Source organism: Passer domesticus, chromosome 4, assembly GCF_036417665.1.
Source record: "Passer domesticus isolate bPasDom1 chromosome 4, bPasDom1.hap1, whole genome shotgun sequence".
Taxonomy (NCBI): Eukaryota; Metazoa; Chordata; class Aves; order Passeriformes; family Passeridae; genus Passer; species Passer domesticus.
In genome coordinates, this window is record NC_087477.1 from 49,247,852 (window position 1) to 49,265,273 (window position 17,422).

A 17,422-nucleotide genomic window follows, 5' to 3' on the forward strand; every position below is an offset into this window, starting at 1 on the left:
CGGCAAATTCTACATTTCAGACCTGCTGCCAATTCTACCTCTGCATTTTTTTCAACGAGTTTGTAATGAAAAATATGACATTTCTTGAAGTAATAGCCAGCCTGAACAATGACATGCCTTGTGCTCTGCTGGTCTGAGCTTAAGGATGCTTCTTGGGTGGTAATGAATACCATTCCACTGCACCTTGGAAATGGTCTCCCAAACTTTGGTTAAACCTTTTGATTTTGGTCTTTTGCAGGTACCTAACTACTGCTTTGAAAATTTCACTACTTTATTACTATAAGTTCTGCCCAAGAGCCTTTTTTTTTATTAAACAGTTGTTTAGTATGAAAATCTCTAAATAGCAACCACATGAACTAAAAGCAAGAACAAAGGTGATTAAGCCTCTTTTTCCTTGTATATATGAGAAAAAAAATGGTGCTGACATTTGAACTATCCTTTGGAAAGCAACAGACATTTTATAACTTCTAAAATGAAGCTTACAGTAAAAGCTTCCTTAATGCTTCTAAGTCTTCAACTATCTGGGGGGAAAGTACCTACTTATCAGTAATAATAACCCAAGGTTTCAGTAACAAGAAGTTCCAGACCATAAATCATTATAATAATTAATATTTTGAATAGCATAAAACAATAACAAGCCAACAAAAGTCTTCACACAAGAAGCTCTCTGTATTGCTGAAACTCTTATGAAATATCAGAAAGGCCAAGAATTAGGAAATGCAAACCAGAAAAGAGCGTACCCTCTTTGGGCCTGTGACCGATTTCAACACGGTAAATGCACAGGCACACAGAAACCAACTGCATATGGAACACAGGGTCCCAAAGGAATGTCTCCTCAGTTACCTTCACACCCCGCAGGCTAAACACACATGTGCTGCAGGTACTCAGTCTGGGGGAAAACAAAAAGACTTGATCTTTTTCCTTTTCTACTTCCTACCTTTATCTGCAAAGATTTTTCTCCCCTGATTCACAGACCTGGCTCCTGGCTACAGGGAGGAAAAGAAAGAGCACCATCATCAGAGGTATTTCAGAATGGCCTGGCAGCGCCCACCTCCTCCTCCCCGTCCCTTCAGTCACCATCAGGCCCTCCATCCTTTCACACTCCCGCATCGCAGCTCCCGCTCCCCGTGTCCGCAGCACTGGAACCGCAGGGATGGGAACAGGAAATTAAACAAACCTGAATCACTGCTGACGCCTGTTGGCAGCCCCGAGAAATCCCCGCCGATGGGTTCTGGTATCGTTAATACCCAGGAATACAGCGTTAATATACGGGAATACTTCCTTCACAAAAAGATCGGCCCCAAAGCACTGCAAAAGCTCTCATTCCCCTGGGTTCTCACACGGATAACGCTGCAGGTCCGGGAAGCAGGAATGGGCCCACAGGAGGAGTCAGGAATCGCTCACTACATAAACTGCTCTTTGCTGGTACCAATTTAAAATGAAATTTCAACCAAATCGGTGGAGTAAGGTGAAAGGCTGCCTCACCCTGCCAAAAGTGCGAGATCACTACACCAAAGAAAAAGATTCCAAGAACAAGCCCAGCTACTAAAGGAAATTTCTAGGCAAGAACATTGACATACTGAGCACGTGTGTACCAAAGTGGAAATGAACAGGAGCACCCTACAGGAAGCAAAGGAGGGAACGACAAATCACAGTTCCAGTGAAAGCAAGATACAGACATCAAGCGAAAATACAAGCCTCCGCCTAAAACTTATTTGCGCTTTACTACACGGAATGCAGAATCTCCCCTGTGCGAGGCAGTGCCCTGGAAGCACAGAGGGCGGCGGCAGGCAGTGAACCCACAGCGCCCAGCCGGCCCCAGCCCCGCCGCCATGTCGCGCCCGGGCGCGGTGTCGGCCCCGCCCATCTCCTGGCGGAACGGGGCGGAGCGGCTGAGGGGGCGGGGCCCCCTAGAGCCCGCCCAGCGGAGCGAGGCCACGCCCCCCGCGGCGGTCGCGCGCGCCCCCCTCGCCCGCCGCCGCCCGCTTCCTGCCGCGTCCGCGCGCCCGCCCCGCCCGAGCAGCGGCCGCAGCCCCGGCCGGGCCCAGCGGGGAGATGAACACCGTGCTGTCCCGGGCCAACTCGCTCTTCGCCTTCTCGCTGAGCGTGATGGCGGCGCTCACCTTCGGCTGCTTCATCACCACCGCCTTCAAGGAGCGCAGCGTGCCCGTCCGCATCGCCGTCTCCCGGGTCACGCTGTGAGTGCGGCGGCGAGAGGGGAGGGAGCGGCGGGGCCGGGCGGCAGCCGCTGCCCGCTGGGGAGGCGCAGGGCTCGGGAGCTGAGAGGAAGGGCCGGGGCGGGTGAGGGGACGCGGGCGGGCGGCCCCGGGCCGGTCGCGCGGCGCTCGGGGCTCGGCCTCCTGCGCTCCGGGCCCGCCAATGGGGGAGCCCCACGACGGCGCGGCCGGGCGGGAGCCGGGGCGGCGCTCGGGAGCGGCCCGGCCGCCTCGGCCCCGCGGCGGAGCGGCCGCTCACGGCGGAGTCCAGCCAGCTGAGGAGGGACAGGGACCTATGAACATTTATCCGATCGTAGTATCTGTTCCTTTTAATTAGTTCTCTTCGGTTTCTCTGTTGATAACCTAGCATACTTTTTGTCCTATGGCAGCAAAGTGATTGGGACGGCTTCCCTGCGAAATGCACCAGGTGTAGGACACAATACCGCATCAAAACCTGTTGCCTACACAGATAAAACGGGCAAGCTTGTGCTGGGGGACCTTTTTTTCCCCAATTTTGGTGTTGTTTCGGGGTGGGTTTTTTTCTCTGAAAGGAGACTTCCTCACAAAGAACTTCCATTTAGTTAAGTATGTGTGATGTGGAGGGCAGTAGCTTCACAAGCATTTCAGCAGCTGTTACAGCCACCTTTGAGGGGAGGTCTTTGCTCCCGTTTTTGCCACGTGGTTCTTTACCTGAGCGCCACTGGGGAATCTGGCTCATAGGACATTTAACTGAGTTCCTTTATCTCAGCTCATGTTTTTTGTTAGGTTGGTTTTGGCTCAGATTAGGGAGCTAAAGCAGCACACTTTGGCAAGTGTTTAGTGCCAGGTTGGATGTATCTCTGCACAACTTGGTCTAGTGAAAAGTGTCCCTGACCATGTCAGGGAGGTTGGAACTTGATGATCTTTAAGGACCCTTCCAACCCAGGCTGTTTTGTGATTTGGTGATGCTTCTTTGCAGCTTAGGAACCACCCCAAGGTAAGTGTCACCAGTGGAAGCCAAATAGCAGGACTTGAAAGGAGACATGAATGCAAACAAAGGGACTGCCATCACCTTTCAGACTGGTTTAATACCACAGGAAAAAAACAAAAAACCTGTATTCTTGCTACACTGAGAATTGCAAAAACACGAACTTGACATAAAAGCATGTGTTTGAGTGTTACAGTGAGCTCAGCATATACAGGGCAGCGTACTCATGCATGATTTGGGTTATTTGTGTACTGCCAGTCCCTTCTGTGATGCACAGATCTGGTGTTGCTGGGAGATGCTATACCTAATCTGCTTCTCTTGGATGTCTGAGAAGTTCTGGAGACCCCAAGCTTAAGGCCTGCTACTCCATCTGACTCACAGTGTTTAAGAAGTGAAGTCAAGTGCTTGATAAGGCTTACTACTTAAAAATATACTGCTTTTTGCAGAGATGGAAATTTATACTAAGGCTTAAATTGTGAAGATTTGGTGGTGTTTTTCTTAACTGCTATTTCCAAAAGTGTTTTCTTCTCTTTTAAACTTTTTTTTTTTATTTGCGATTACTAAACCTGGTTTTAATGAAATAATATTTTTATTAACTAATTTCCAAACTGGAAAAAATATAACTATAAAGTTCATAATTCATAAAAGAATTTGTTCAGTGAGGAGTTGAGGTTCATAGTTGGTTGCCAAGCTAATTGCTTGTGGTATTCCTCATGGTTGATGGTAAGTTTGGTAAACTGATAAGCTTTATGAATACATATGGAAATATCTGCTGTGTGTCTGTTATTTTCCAGTTGCTCTTTCCATTGTGGTTTAGTGTGGCAACATGATGTACTTTTCCAAATGAGGGTTTATAATAAAGCCTTCCAAAATGATACCGTTTTCCAGAATGTCGAGGAAAATAACTGTTTTCTTCATGCTATTATTTAAATATCCCACAGGAATAAATCTTGAAACTTGTGTGAACTGTTCATATAAACTGATGTATTGGAATGGTAGGAGCACAATAGGCTTTGTTTTTTCAAGGACAGTTGAGAAATGATATTGAACATGGTTACCAGCAGACTTCTGTGCTGATGGTGTCCCAATCAGTTTTGCATATATGGCGATGCTAAAACATATTTTACTAAAATGAAATGTAGTTCAGCTTTGATACTGATTTTTGTTAACAGGAAAAAGCCAATAGGCTATTTAAATGTGTTAGACACTGTGGTGGCAAGGCCTGACATTTAAAACTGGGACACCATAATTTCTGGAAGGTAGGTATTAGTTTGTAATGTTGATTGTGTTTTAGCCAAAAGTATATAACGCAAAATACAGAAAATGGATGAGGGAAATATCTAATAAAACCCATAATTTATGTAGCGTGTAAAATATAAATAATGAGAAAGGATAATCTTGTGTTGTGTTTTGTTTTCTCTTAGAAAAAATGTAGAAGATTTCACTGGGCCTAGAGAAAGAAGTGATCTGGGATTCGTCACATTTGATATTACTGCAGATATCCTTAATGAAGAAATGGTTTGCAAACATTTTGGTTTAAGAACACTTTGATGCTATATTTGTTACTTTATAATCTTCAGATATTCAGGACTTGGGGAAAACTAGCAATTTGTCTAAAAATAAAAATTTAAAGCAGCTAAAAATAGTATTTTGCATAGCTGTGGCAGTAAAATAGAACTTAAACCAGCTGTTTGGTCTCTGGTAGATGACAAGTTGTTTAATGCTTGTTTTTAAAATCAAGCTCTATTGTTAAGTGCACTGTATCTAATAATGGGGAGTGCAGTTTAACATCTAGACATTGTTACTTTTGAGTGAAGTTTGTATCAGTGGTTTGTGGAGTGAATTAATGGTAGGGTTTATCTAGCATATTGTTTTGAATTCATACCTAAGTTAGGAACTGCACCTTTCAAACTCACTTTGTTGTGAGGCTTTCTAAGTCCTGACTGTATAACAGTTGCATAGAAGTACATGTCTTCTTCTAAAAACAAAAAAGGCATTGTAATCCTTTACTTGCTTACATGTTAAAGACTCTAATCTTTAGAATTGAATAGTATGAAATTCACTGGGAAACATATGATTTACTAAAAAATGTATCACATCTTGGCCTCTTTCTCACTTGCAGTTTTTCTTTTGTATCTCTTTGCTTCCCTGTCAGTCTGGATTTAGGCTCTTGAAAGAGTTTTTCTGCAGAAGTCAGTACCAAGTAATAGGTGGCATGTTCAGGTGATTACACTAAACCATATTTTGCAGCTGGTCTGAGAATCCTGGGATTTTTCCATGTCTGCTGGTTTTTGTCACTGTCAGGCAAGACACTGATTACCTCTGTGTTTTGGTTTCGCCCTTTTGAAGAACACTGCATTGTGTGAGCAGCCCACACAAAATACAACTCTTTATACAAAGCTGGACAAACAGGCTAATCACACTTTTGCAGGTCTGTTTGCACAGGAATAAGAGGATTTTTTTATCAAGTGGAATCAGGAGAGGTAAGCTCCTGAGTTTTATCTCTGAAATGCTTATACATATTAAAATCAGAGATTGAAATTCTAAAATACATGCACAGACCTGTACACATTGTGTATAGAGAGAAGCAGAGCAAGGCAGGACAGCACCTCTACAAGAAATGTTCTTATACAAGGATTAGTCTGCAATATGTGGGCATAAAGATTCCATGTTTGAATGACTTCTACTAGTAACAGCCTTTTTTTTTTTAATGATTCTGGCTGAATCTCTCATGCCTGGCGTAAATAAAGTTTGCAATATTTAAAGCTGTAAAGTCTAGTAGGGGTTTTTGTTTTTGTTCAACATTTGTGAAGACGTACAGGTACATGGACTGTCATATCTACCAGAAAGAAGTTGTTAGTCCTGGGAGAAGCTAAATAAAATAGCAGTTAGAAAAAGGAACTAGGCAACGGAAAGGGGAGCATATAGTTTTCACAATCTCCTTTCAGTTTATTTAATTAATTGTTAACTTTTGCAAGTGATAAGAAATCGTGTCAAGGAGATCTTCAAAATCTTGTTTGATATTTTGAGTCAGATGACAAAAAATCTTCAAGTAAAATATCTCTACCTGTTCCTGCAGTAACAGGATTTAAATATTTCTTTCTTTACTTTCTTGCCCTTTGAATTAGTAGCTTAAAAACATGTCTGTCTTGGGATGAATGGAAGATGGAAAAACAGATTTTGAGGCTGGTTAGGGAATGTATTTATTTTTTGAGAGAATGGCAAATAGACTACAAAAGAGGATTACTAAATAAAAGATTACAGCTAATCTTGATTGTGAATTAAAAAGTATTTTTCTTAGTAGTCACACGTTATTGTTAAATAAACAGACAACTATTTAGAATTCCATTATTAGAATAGCATTATTATACTGTATCAAATGGCAGTCATCAGGTCTTGAACTGCTGATCAAAAATCTGATCAGAGTTTTGTTGGAGTCTAATGAGCTTTATTTGTTGTCAGTAGAGAATTGAATTTGCTAATTTTGGGGTCTCTTTCAATATGAAATATATCCCATATTCTAATTTCTCTAACATGGGCATTAAAGGCTCTTTGAATTCCCTACACTTCATCAATTTTGTATTTATATGTTGTTTAACATTACTTTATTTGGATACAAGGGTTCTCTGATATAAAAAATTGCCGTGAGGATATTTGTGGAAGAATTCTGTCATGACTTTTATGTTTAAGGTTTTATAATAGGTTGTCTAGCAGAGAATTCTGGTTACTAGCTTGCAGTGTCAAATACAGAACTCTTAAATTATTGGAGGAGAAATAGCTGTTAGATTTCGTAAGGAGTAAAAAGCAATACCCACCTGAAAACCTGTCACTTTATTATGACTAAAACATGTTCAAACTGCTGGCAGTGCTCTGATTTATGAGTAAGATGAGTTATGTTGAAAGGTAAGAGCTCACTGTAATGATTATAGACTACTTAGATCTAGTAAAAATAAAACAAGGTTATGTAAGTACAGTATGGTATTTTTCTTAACTTGCATACATCTGCAGAGTATATTTGATTGGAATGTTAAACAATTGTTTCTGTATTTGTCTGCAGAATATTCAACGAAAAACAATGTAAGTATTAAAAAGAGGTTTGAAGCAATTACCCATTTTAGTACTGCAGCTATTTTTAAACATTCTGTAGTTTTGCTGAGAAGAGTTGAGCATTTCCTACTAGCCTGTACTGGTTTTACTGGCCTTCATGATTATTTTCTTGACAGTTAAACTGTAGGCTGGGAAGTTCACCTCCATAAAACCTAATTTGATATATGCCCAGTAGAATGGGAGAAAAATAACACATGCCTTGTGTTGCAGTATACTTAAAATAGTAACTGTAAATTAATTTCTTCACCTTTTCTGTCCATTTTACTTTTTTTCTAAATTTCTGCAGTTGACTGCTGTTAGAAACAAGAGAGAATGGCTTCTGGGTTGGCCTGATGTGTGTGTTTTGTTCATAGATCACAGTTGACCCTACCAGTTACTGTAGCCCCATAATTCATTTGTTATCTTGTCATACTTCTCAAAATAATTTGCCTTGGTCCTTTAAATTGGTTGCTACTGAGCCTTCCCTTTGGGATAGCAGAAAACCCTTTTTACTGACCTGATAAAAACTATGTGGAGCAGTCTTTAAAAAAATTGCTTTCATGAAACACCATGCTGCCATGATACCACTGAATTCTAGTTAAAACTTCTGTGGTCACATTGCAAGGATATGGTGAAAGCTTTGCAGTTTTCTTAACTTTCTAGGAGTACAAAACTGTCCTTTCTTTTTCAACTTGTTTGTTTGTTTTTAAGTACCTTAGTTATATTAAACAAGATGGTGGATATGTGTTTGTACTAGATTGTGCAGTGATATTATTGTATTGTTCCGTATTTTAGATTTTTCTTCAATGTAACTCGACACTTCTCACAAATATGGAGAAGTATTTTTCTAAATTGTTCTATAAATTACTAAACAAGACTGTTTAGCATCTACTTGAAAGAACTTTACACTTTAGAGTGTAAAATATTTACTCTTTAGAGTTTAAATTCTGGTAAGAACTTGGGATCTCACTTTTTCAACATTAAATTTTTTGGTGGGTTATGCTTGCAATTCAAATAGAGATTTCCATTAAAGTTGGAAAAATATTGAGGACATAAGCAGAGTCATGAAAACTCAGTTTAAGTCCTTCATTTGAAACAAAGTCTTAATACTGCTTTAAAAGTGACTTACATTTGCAATTCAGAAAGAAACCCCTTTATGCTTTGTAATTCTTCTAAAGCATATGACTTCTTTTTAAATGTCTTTCTTGTGTTTTAAGATGTTCCTTATTATTTCCATTTATTCAATGCCACAGTTCACTGTGTAGTGGTATTACATTACCCCACTGTGAAGCATTTTTTTGTTAAATTAGTTATGGATTGCAAGCATGTACTTCAGGGGTTTTAGATGAATAGTGCAATGAAGATCCAGTGTCTGAATGTGTTCTGGTAAGATACCTTGCTGACTTAATTGCAATTTATATTTTAGGCCCTAAATCAGGTGGTCCTTTGGGACAAGATCATGTTGAGAGGAGATAACCCAAGGCTGTCCTTAAAAGACATGAAGTCAAAGTACTTCTTCTTTGATGATGGAAATGGTCTCAAGTAAGTAAATATTTGTTTTATTACTGGTATTCATGATTCCTTGATTTCCTTACATACTTTGCGTTTAATATGTATGTTCGTTGATGTGGTATATTCCATCTGATACTGTGTCATCTCTATTGCATCTTTGATTGTTAGAAGATGGCCTTGGGGTACAAGATATCCTATGTATTCCATAGACTAGAAGATGCACTGCTATTATGAGCAACAGGCTTCTGGGTTTCTGCCTTCAGGCTGTGTAAAACTGGTTCTGTGATGCACTCAACTCCAAAGGAGTCAAGTGAAAAAAAGAGTGGGAAGTAACTTCCTAAAATTAAACAGCTTGTTGTTTCTGGACCAGATAAACAATCCTAATGTATTTAATACTAGTAACTGTTAATTAAATCACTTAACTTGAGTATTTGTGCTGATAGTCTTTGTTGCTTTTGCAGGGGAAACAGGAATATCACCTTGACTCTCTCCTGGAATGTTGTACCAAATGCTGGCATTCTACCTCTTGTAACAGGATCAGGACATGTGTCTGTACCTTTCCCAGATACCTATGAAACAACAAAAAGTTATTAAATTATAGTACTGAATCATAAGCAAAATATTTTTATACTTGTATATTGTGGATACATTTTATTGCAGTTTCTTCTTGCATCCCATGCAACTTTTCACTGAATGGAGCTGAATTTCCTCAGGATAGTAGCATAGGAAAAGGAAATGAAAATTCAGGGTTTTTTTTTTTTTTATAAAACATTGAAGCTGAAACTTAAGGGAAAGGTAAATTGCAGAGTAATGGTTTGGAGGGGGGAAACTGAGGAATTTTTTTTCCTGGCCATTTAAGTATAGATCTCCTTTTCTTTTAAATAAATATTTTTAAACCAGAAGATAGTCTTCCTGTGTTTGGGCTTTTTAAGTACTGTGATTGTTACTTATTTTGTGTAGAACTCAAATATACCTTCTGGAGTTGGTTTCTGGAAGTGCCTGAAGGAAGTGGCTATTCTATTTTAGGGCATTTTTTTGAATCCATGTGCAGTATGTTACAGTAGGCTAAACTTGGTCCTTTCTAGGACTGTCAGCAGCTACTTGGAAAACTGGTAGTTCGTTATCTGTCAGTCAGCCTCAAATCTTGAGTGCCACTGATGTAGCCCACATTCAGTTCTGTATTACAAATCATTTTAATAACTGCTTGCAATGCAGCAAACTGGAAGAATAAAAAGAAACCTATTCAATAGGACTCTTATTTCTTTAAGCCTAAGACATAAGGCTAAGTCAGTAAGAAAAGTAAAAGCTTTAGGTAAAGGAAGGCTTTCTGAAATGGAATCTCTAGGTTTTTGCTGGGATCTGTTCATCAGGAAAAATAAACGTTCTTGTTCCAGAAGGGGCTGAGACAACTGATATCAGAGAGGACCTTCCATAGCAAGGAATAGGGTAGATGTTGCCTAAATAGTCTGGGTAAACCTTTCCAAAACAGTGGATTTCCCCATGGCAAGATAGAGTAATTGAGGCAGATTTACTAGCTTGAGTGTCAGTGAGTCTACCTGCAGGGCTTGCTGAGTTGCATGAATAGGAAAGGTAGCAAGCAGTGTGCAGCAGCTTCAGGCAGCACCTCTGCAGAAAAAGTGGCCTCTCTGTGGCTGCACATCCCCCTGTGTGTGCTCCTTCCCTCAGCTTCAGCTGGGAGTGCTGTTGGGGCTGGGAGGAGGGAAGGAGCAGGGTACCAGGATCACCTCTAGGCCATAGGGATGACTTGCAGTGATCGACTGGTGCATTCAGGCCATCCAGGAGATACCCAGGAGGAGCACATGCCTTCCAGTGTCTCCCTCCTGGCACAATCCCTGATTTACATGTGTATCTAAAGACAAAGCATGAAAAGAGAATTCATTGCCAGGCAGGGAATGTTCTGGATGTCCTGGGGACTTGGAAAGAGAGGAAACTAAAACTCAGGTTTTAATATTGGAAATCAAAAAAAGTAATAGGAAAAATGATGAGAACTGCATTGTGAAAAACCTTACAAAATAATACATGCAAAAGACTGGAGCAGAGTATCCCATTTTGTTTTGAGTTCACCTAAGAGATGATTGATTTTGAGGGAACTGCCTTACTTTTAAAAAGGGATCTTTAATATTTGTAAATTATCCCTAAGTGACTACTTAATAAATTTTTCATGTTGGTGTATTAATCAAAAAGGTCTTGAAAATAATTCCCAAAAGGTGCTTTGTCTGTACAAACAAAATTTTGTTTAAGTGCAAAAACTAAAAGGTCTTTTTGACATGAATGTTGTAGGAGAATTTGTCATTTGTATCCATCATATTTGCATGAATTTCAGTTCTCTGGACTTGTGCTGTTTTCCACAGAGTAGTATAATCAGCACATTGAAACACATACTGTTTTTGCTGTGCTTTGATATCAATTGTATGTATGGCTCTAAGAACTGTTACAGAGAACTTAAAACTGTCATAAAGAAGGAAAACGAAATATTTTTAGAGATAATTGGGCAAAGTTGTGGATTTGTTTTGCTAATTGCCGAATAAGTGGTTGATTTTTTCATAAATTATATTCTTTAATTGTTTACTGAAGCATTTCTTGTGGCTTGGCATTCAACCACTTCCCTGCATTCCTTTGGCAGTACTCTTCTAATGAATATAATGTCTGCCTATTAAAGAGGAGCTTTAACTACAAAGACAAGGATGCACTGTCAGAGAGCATCAGGGAGAAAGCTACTTTCTGTCCTACAACATGGTGTATTCCTCCCAGCAGACAGTAGCAGAATTTCAAGACACAAACAGTAGCTTTCAGATGTGATGTTTGATGTTTTATTAGCCGTTCCCTGTGAAGAGAAATTGTGTTTGAGGTAAGCATTTTAGAGAGATGAAGAAGAAACCATCATGGGCTTCAAATTCTTGGAGAGAAGAATTTCTATTTATCTTGAGGAAAAGGCCAGCATAGATGAACACTTAATGCTGTAATAGCTTGGTTTCTGCTCCTGAGCCGCTAAGTGAGACAGGGTGTTGGTTCAGAGTTTAAGGAGGCAAATTCCTCAACTGATCTCTATAAAAAAAAAGTAAAAAGCCTTTTAAAAATTCAAATGGCTACTGTGTTTTGTTGTGACAATTCTCAAATCACTTACAAAAAGAATATGCTTTTGTGGAAACTAATGGCATTTACTTCCTCTTGTCTCACACATCTCATGACGTACTAGTATTGCTGGCAGCTGATCTCTTAGCTGTGTTGCTTACTAAACATTGCTGGTTTATGGAGTAATACGTACAAACAAGGTACTCCCATGCATGTGATTTACTTCATGGGGAGAGGCTGAACTGAAAACGCTAAAGATACATTTCAGATAGTAATTTTTAAATCAGGTTCTGGAGACAGGAGTTCTTTTGTAAGGACTGAAAAAAAGAAAATTTTAACGTAGCCTGAGTTTCCATTTCCCATCAAAAACATGCAGCACTACACTGATGGCTCTATGCAGGAGGGGCAAAATAGCTTTGAAAAATCTATGTTTAGAACTGCTTCCCTGAGCAGGCAGTCTTATTTACGGGTAGCTCTACAGTTATTGAAAATAAAAAGACATTGAGAAAATAAATTATTTCTATCAGTTTTTAATTCTTTTAATGTTTCTTCTGAACAATGAAGTTAAAGCTAGCTCATATATTGCTTACTAGGAATATTTAAATAGAGTTTCTGCATAATTTTTGGATTCCAACTGTTGAAAATTAGGTTCTTCTGAAAATTGCTTCAAGATGATAGGTTTTGCAGAGCAGTTCTGCAAAAAAGAAAGCTTTTTAGGCTGAAAATTCGGGTACTGGAAAAGCAATCTTGCTCCTAATTTGTGTCAGAAAATACATACAGAATAACTTTGTCAGACTTCAAGACAAGTTTTTTCTGGTTTATTTGGCTGCTATATTTTGGAATTTTTTTCATTAAAACAGTTAAATGTTTTTTATGAAAACATTTTAAACCATTCAAACAAACAAGTCAGCAGACATATATTGTTTAGCCTGAAAAGTCCCATTCTACACTGGTAAATGCTCATATTGCAGTAGTTATATCAGGCATCTTTTTATTTAAAAAATCCAAAGCTTAGCTTTAACAAACCCAAGTATTTTCTGGATCTTTTTCTGGTGCCCTCCAACACTTCCCTCAGACCATCTTCTCAATGTTATTGAAGATAATGGGCTGAAGATGAGGCACAGATGGAAACAAGTGAGTATTCAGTAATAAGAATGGTCATAGAACAGCTTGGTTGGAAAGGACATTTAAAGGCCATCTAGTCCAACCCCTCTACAGTGAGCAGAGGCATCTCCAACCACATCAGGCTGCCCAAAGCCCCAGCCAGCCTGACCTTGAATGTTTCCTGGACATCTAACACCTCTGGGCAACATTATCAGTGCTTCACCGCCCTCATTGTAAAAAACTTCTTCCTTGTATCCAATATAAATCCACCCTTCTTCAGTTTAAAAGCATTGTCCTGTCTCAAAAAGCCCTGCACAAATGTTGATGCCCATCTTTCTTTAGGGCCCCTTCAAGTGCTGTAAGGCCTCAATTAGAAGTCCCTGGAGCCTTCTCCAGTCTGAACAGCCCAATTCTCTCAGCCATCCCTCTAATTACCTGCATGGCCAGGATTTTTCTCTCCATCTCTCTCCACCCTCTCCTCTTTTCCTCCTCTCACCCCTCCCTGTCACCACCCCTCCCGCTGTTTACTCCAAGTTTCAAATGATTTTTCAATCATTTATTGTTTAATAATGAAATTCTAAATCCTCTATGAATAAACTATTTAGAAAATAAAATGGAGAAAGAACAACTATGGGTTAATCATGGACAAATTCACCTGGAAATTTCCTCTGCTTCCCAGCTGTATTCCCTTTTGCTTAGTAGTGCTCGTGTAAATTCTGAAGAAATAAATGGCACTCTTTTAAAATTATAAAACTGGCAGAAGTGAGTTAGAGAACATAGATATTTCCAGTGCTAGACAACCATGACAGTGAGCAAGCATTTCTGTAATTCTAAGACATGTTTGTATTATACCACTAACTTTGTTAGCAACAGTCGTTATGTGCTTTGCACTTGTAATGCAATGATTTCCAAGTGCTTTACAAGAAAAATACACATTTAGTTCCAGAAAGATCCTGGCATTCTTAAGCCATACTGGAAGTGCTTTTGCAAGCAAGTCTTCAAAAGAGTAAGCTGGGATAACTAGAATTGCCTGTGTGTCATGTGATAAACTCACCACAGTTTCCACCAGCTGGCTGCACAGGTGGTTGGTAACCAGATGGGATAATTGAGGACTCTTAACTGCGTAGTCCTTTGGCAGAGTGAGGATTTGGATGTCAGGTGTGGAGTTTGGCTTCTGTGTTGTAACGTGCACAGCTACAGGTACAGTGTTATTCATTCACTCTGCTTCCTTGCTCAGTGTTCTGCTTGCTTTGTCAGAGTTTGCTTTTGTTTTCCAAGAGACTGCTATGGTCCCATGTGCTCGTGCTGAAGGGAATTTGTTGCATTTGATACACAGATGAGGTTTCAGAGTGTGGTAGTAGGAGCTATGAGGTGGGTAAAGAAGATAAGCCAAGCACTAATTTCTGAGTTGAAGTGTAAAAATATTTACACTTAAGAATGGTTGATATTAGATGTAGTTATGAGAGGCAGACAGAGGTCTTGTTTGTGTAACACAGTAACTGAAGTACAAGATAAAACTAGTTTAACTGTGATTTGGAAGTAACAGTGATGAGATTGTGGCTGCTGAAGTCTTTCTGGTTTTAGGGTTTTGTTTGTTGGGGTTTTTTGGTTTGGTGATGGGTTTTTTTGGTTGGTTGATTTTGGGTTTGATTTTGGATTTTTTTGCTTTACTTTTATTTCTAAAAGGTAATGTCTTCTGTTTTCTTTCTTTCTGTCTTAGTTCAGAAAGAAAGATTAGGCAGGGGTTTCTTTTTCTTCCCTGCCTTTCTGGTCCACATCGCTCATTAAATATTACTTGTTCATTTACATATTGCTTTAGGAATTAGTATAGTAAGAAAGAGAGAAGGGCATTGGTGCCTGCATTCTAACTGCGCGTGTGGCAACAACCAACATTAACATTGTTCTATTTAAGAACAGTTTTTTAGGGATTTTATATTTTTAAATTTTAAAAAGTAAAATGTCTTCTATGGTTTAATATGTAATGAAATAACTCAAATGTTATGTCTCATCAGATATGTTATCTGAGCTCACTGTAAAGACTGTCTCATTTCACAAGCTTTGATCCACATAAGCAATGAACTTTGCCTAGGTGTCACCTTCCTGCATTGTCAAGTGTCTCTCCTAAAAAGAAGTATCTCCTTAGGATTTGTTTTTTCAAAGTTAATAAAACTTTTTTGCCTTAATAGGGTATAGGTAGAGTCTTTGACTAGACGACTATCTTTTTTCCCTGTCCTTCACTTTAATAAGTTATTAAATTATTATCAGAATTTTGTAAAGCAGATGCTGAAATCCTCAGCATGGACAGTAGGCCACTCCTCAAAGTGAGATAACCTGTGAAGGAATCCATCATTATTCATCAAAGCCACTGGGTATCTTCAGATAACAGATGTCTGTGTTTGTTTCTTTCTTTTTTTCTGGTTGCTTGGCATAATAGTAATGTCATGGGTTTGGTAGTGTTGTCTTTTCTAATGCTCTCCTGATCCCAGGATGAGAATTTCCCACTACTCTGAAATTCATAATCTTAGTGTTAAAGAAAACAAGGAATGGGGAACTTCCATTTGTACTTTACATAATAAGCTGTTATCCTTTCAGGAATATCCAATAAATATGTATGCTATATGTGTGTACCCATTGTTCAGTGTAATCCTTCAAGAACTGGTCAGCACCAGGGAACTTCAGCAATTTTTATTTCAGTGCTGATTGTATTTCAGTGGAGCCAGCATCAAACACTGAGATTTATCTGGCCACTTCTACAGGGTGCACCACCAATTTAACCTTTTCCCTAGGGAGCTGTATGAGGTGTAAATGACTTGTTTTCCTGGATCCAAAATGAAGTTTTTTCATGGCTTAGATTTTAATTAATTTTTGTCTTTTTTTAGCTCTTTTTTTTTATTTATTGTTTACCTTCTGTCAAAGAGAATTGTGGATGGTTTGCTTTCAGAAAACTGATGTGCACTTGCTGTTAAATTTATGGTAATTCTTTTATGCTCTCTTTTTGGTGGCGTTGTAGCAAAGTGTAGTGTTTATGTTGTGCAACACCAGAAATGCACATTGTGATACAGGGATTCAAGAAAAACTGCACCAAGTTTTAATTATACTTGATTGTTTTTGTTGGTACAGAGGGAAAATGAAAAACCAAAAAACAATGAAGACAATAGCCTTTACTTTACATAAGAAATTCTTGTCAAACAAAATTTTATTTTTGTTTGGAATGAAGGATCAGTTTCTCTGTCTGAAGAAGGAGTTCTACTCTTTGATATTCAATAGGGTTTGAGCAAAGGTCTGTTGTTAACTTTGGAAGTTTTTTCCCCCTTCAAAAATTTTGTCAAAAAAAACTTTAGTTTTTTTACCACTTTCATATTACTTCATATTAAAGAATTCATACAATATTTTAGTTTCTCATTTTTCTGGGTATATTCTTTCCTTCCTGATTTCTACTTGTGATCCAGCAAGATTATTTTAATTCTGATATGCTGACCCACTTGTGCACAGAATTAGTTTCTGATTTGTGTTTCAGCAAGACATTGTGTTACAAAGGTACATCATAAAAATTGAGTCCTAATTATCCATACTAAAAATTCCTCAGATTTTAGAAAAAGAACTGTACAATACATGTGAGGATGAAGAACTGAAAGGCTTCATTTGATCAATTCTGGGGCAGTGCTCTCTGCTGCTTTTTCTAGAGAAATATCCTTTATTTTCTCCCATATCTTTCCTGGATTTTGAGAAGTCTTAAAAAAAAAATGTTTTGTATCCTTTGTCACAGACTGGACTTTTATAAGTCAGTATTTTAATGGACATTCCAGTTGCTTTAACCAGCAATTACATTTTTGGTAGCATGACTGCACTATTAGAGAATAGTGTAGAAATAGCTTTTTGAAGAATGTTCAATCTAAACAAAATGGCAGTGTAATAGCACTAAAATTGCTCTTGCTAATTTAGTATAGTAAAAATAATGTAAACAAAAATCCTGTTATGGAAAAATTATTTGCTTTCATGTTGGTTTTTTGAGGGCTGGATTTGATCATTCCTGCAGGGAAATTTTGTAGGAAATTCTAAGAACCTATCTTGACTCTAACAAGTAAAAGCAATATTGATGCAGTTCAGTTTTCAAACCTCATTTTGTCATGATTGTAATAATTTTAATCTTATTTCTTTGAATAAATTATGTATTCTAAAATATCTTCCTTAGTCTAAAAAAAATAGTTTGATTCAACAATATGCAGTTTGTATATTTACCAGCAGATGTCAGGCATTCACTTTACAAAACAATGGAAAGTAAGAAATGTTCATTTTCAGAATAGGATATATAAGATATTTGGATTTTAACTTTAGGTATATAATGCTATTATGCAGGTTTTTACCTATGAGAATTGAGAGATTTTAATTTAAAGGAATTTTCAAAGTGTTTGGATTTAGACAGTGGTGATCTTAATGTAACATA

The 17,422-nt window shown here is 38.5% G+C and overlaps 2 protein-coding genes across 2 annotated transcripts in view; one reads left to right on the plus strand and one right to left on the minus strand.

Moving 5' to 3' along the window:
* ASB5 (ankyrin repeat and SOCS box containing 5) overlaps window positions 1-2,187 on the minus strand; it is a 39,706-nt gene extending 37,519 nt beyond the window's left edge. The window contains exon 1 of the mRNA XM_064417765.1: window positions 2,124-2,187. The gene's annotated coding sequence lies outside the window, so the exon portion shown is untranslated. The remainder of the gene's footprint in view (window positions 1-2,123) is intronic.
* SPCS3 (signal peptidase complex subunit 3) lies at window positions 1,936-11,885 on the plus strand. The gene is made up of 5 exons (XM_064417768.1): window positions 1,936-2,198; window positions 4,608-4,681; window positions 7,184-7,260; window positions 8,696-8,811; window positions 9,243-11,885. Exons 1-5 carry the CDS (start codon window positions 2,056-2,058, stop codon window positions 9,373-9,375), a joined length of 543 nt encoding a protein of 180 aa, XP_064273838.1. The 5' UTR covers window positions 1,936-2,055; the 3' UTR covers window positions 9,376-11,885.
* Window positions 11,886-17,422: the final 5,537 nt, after the last annotated feature.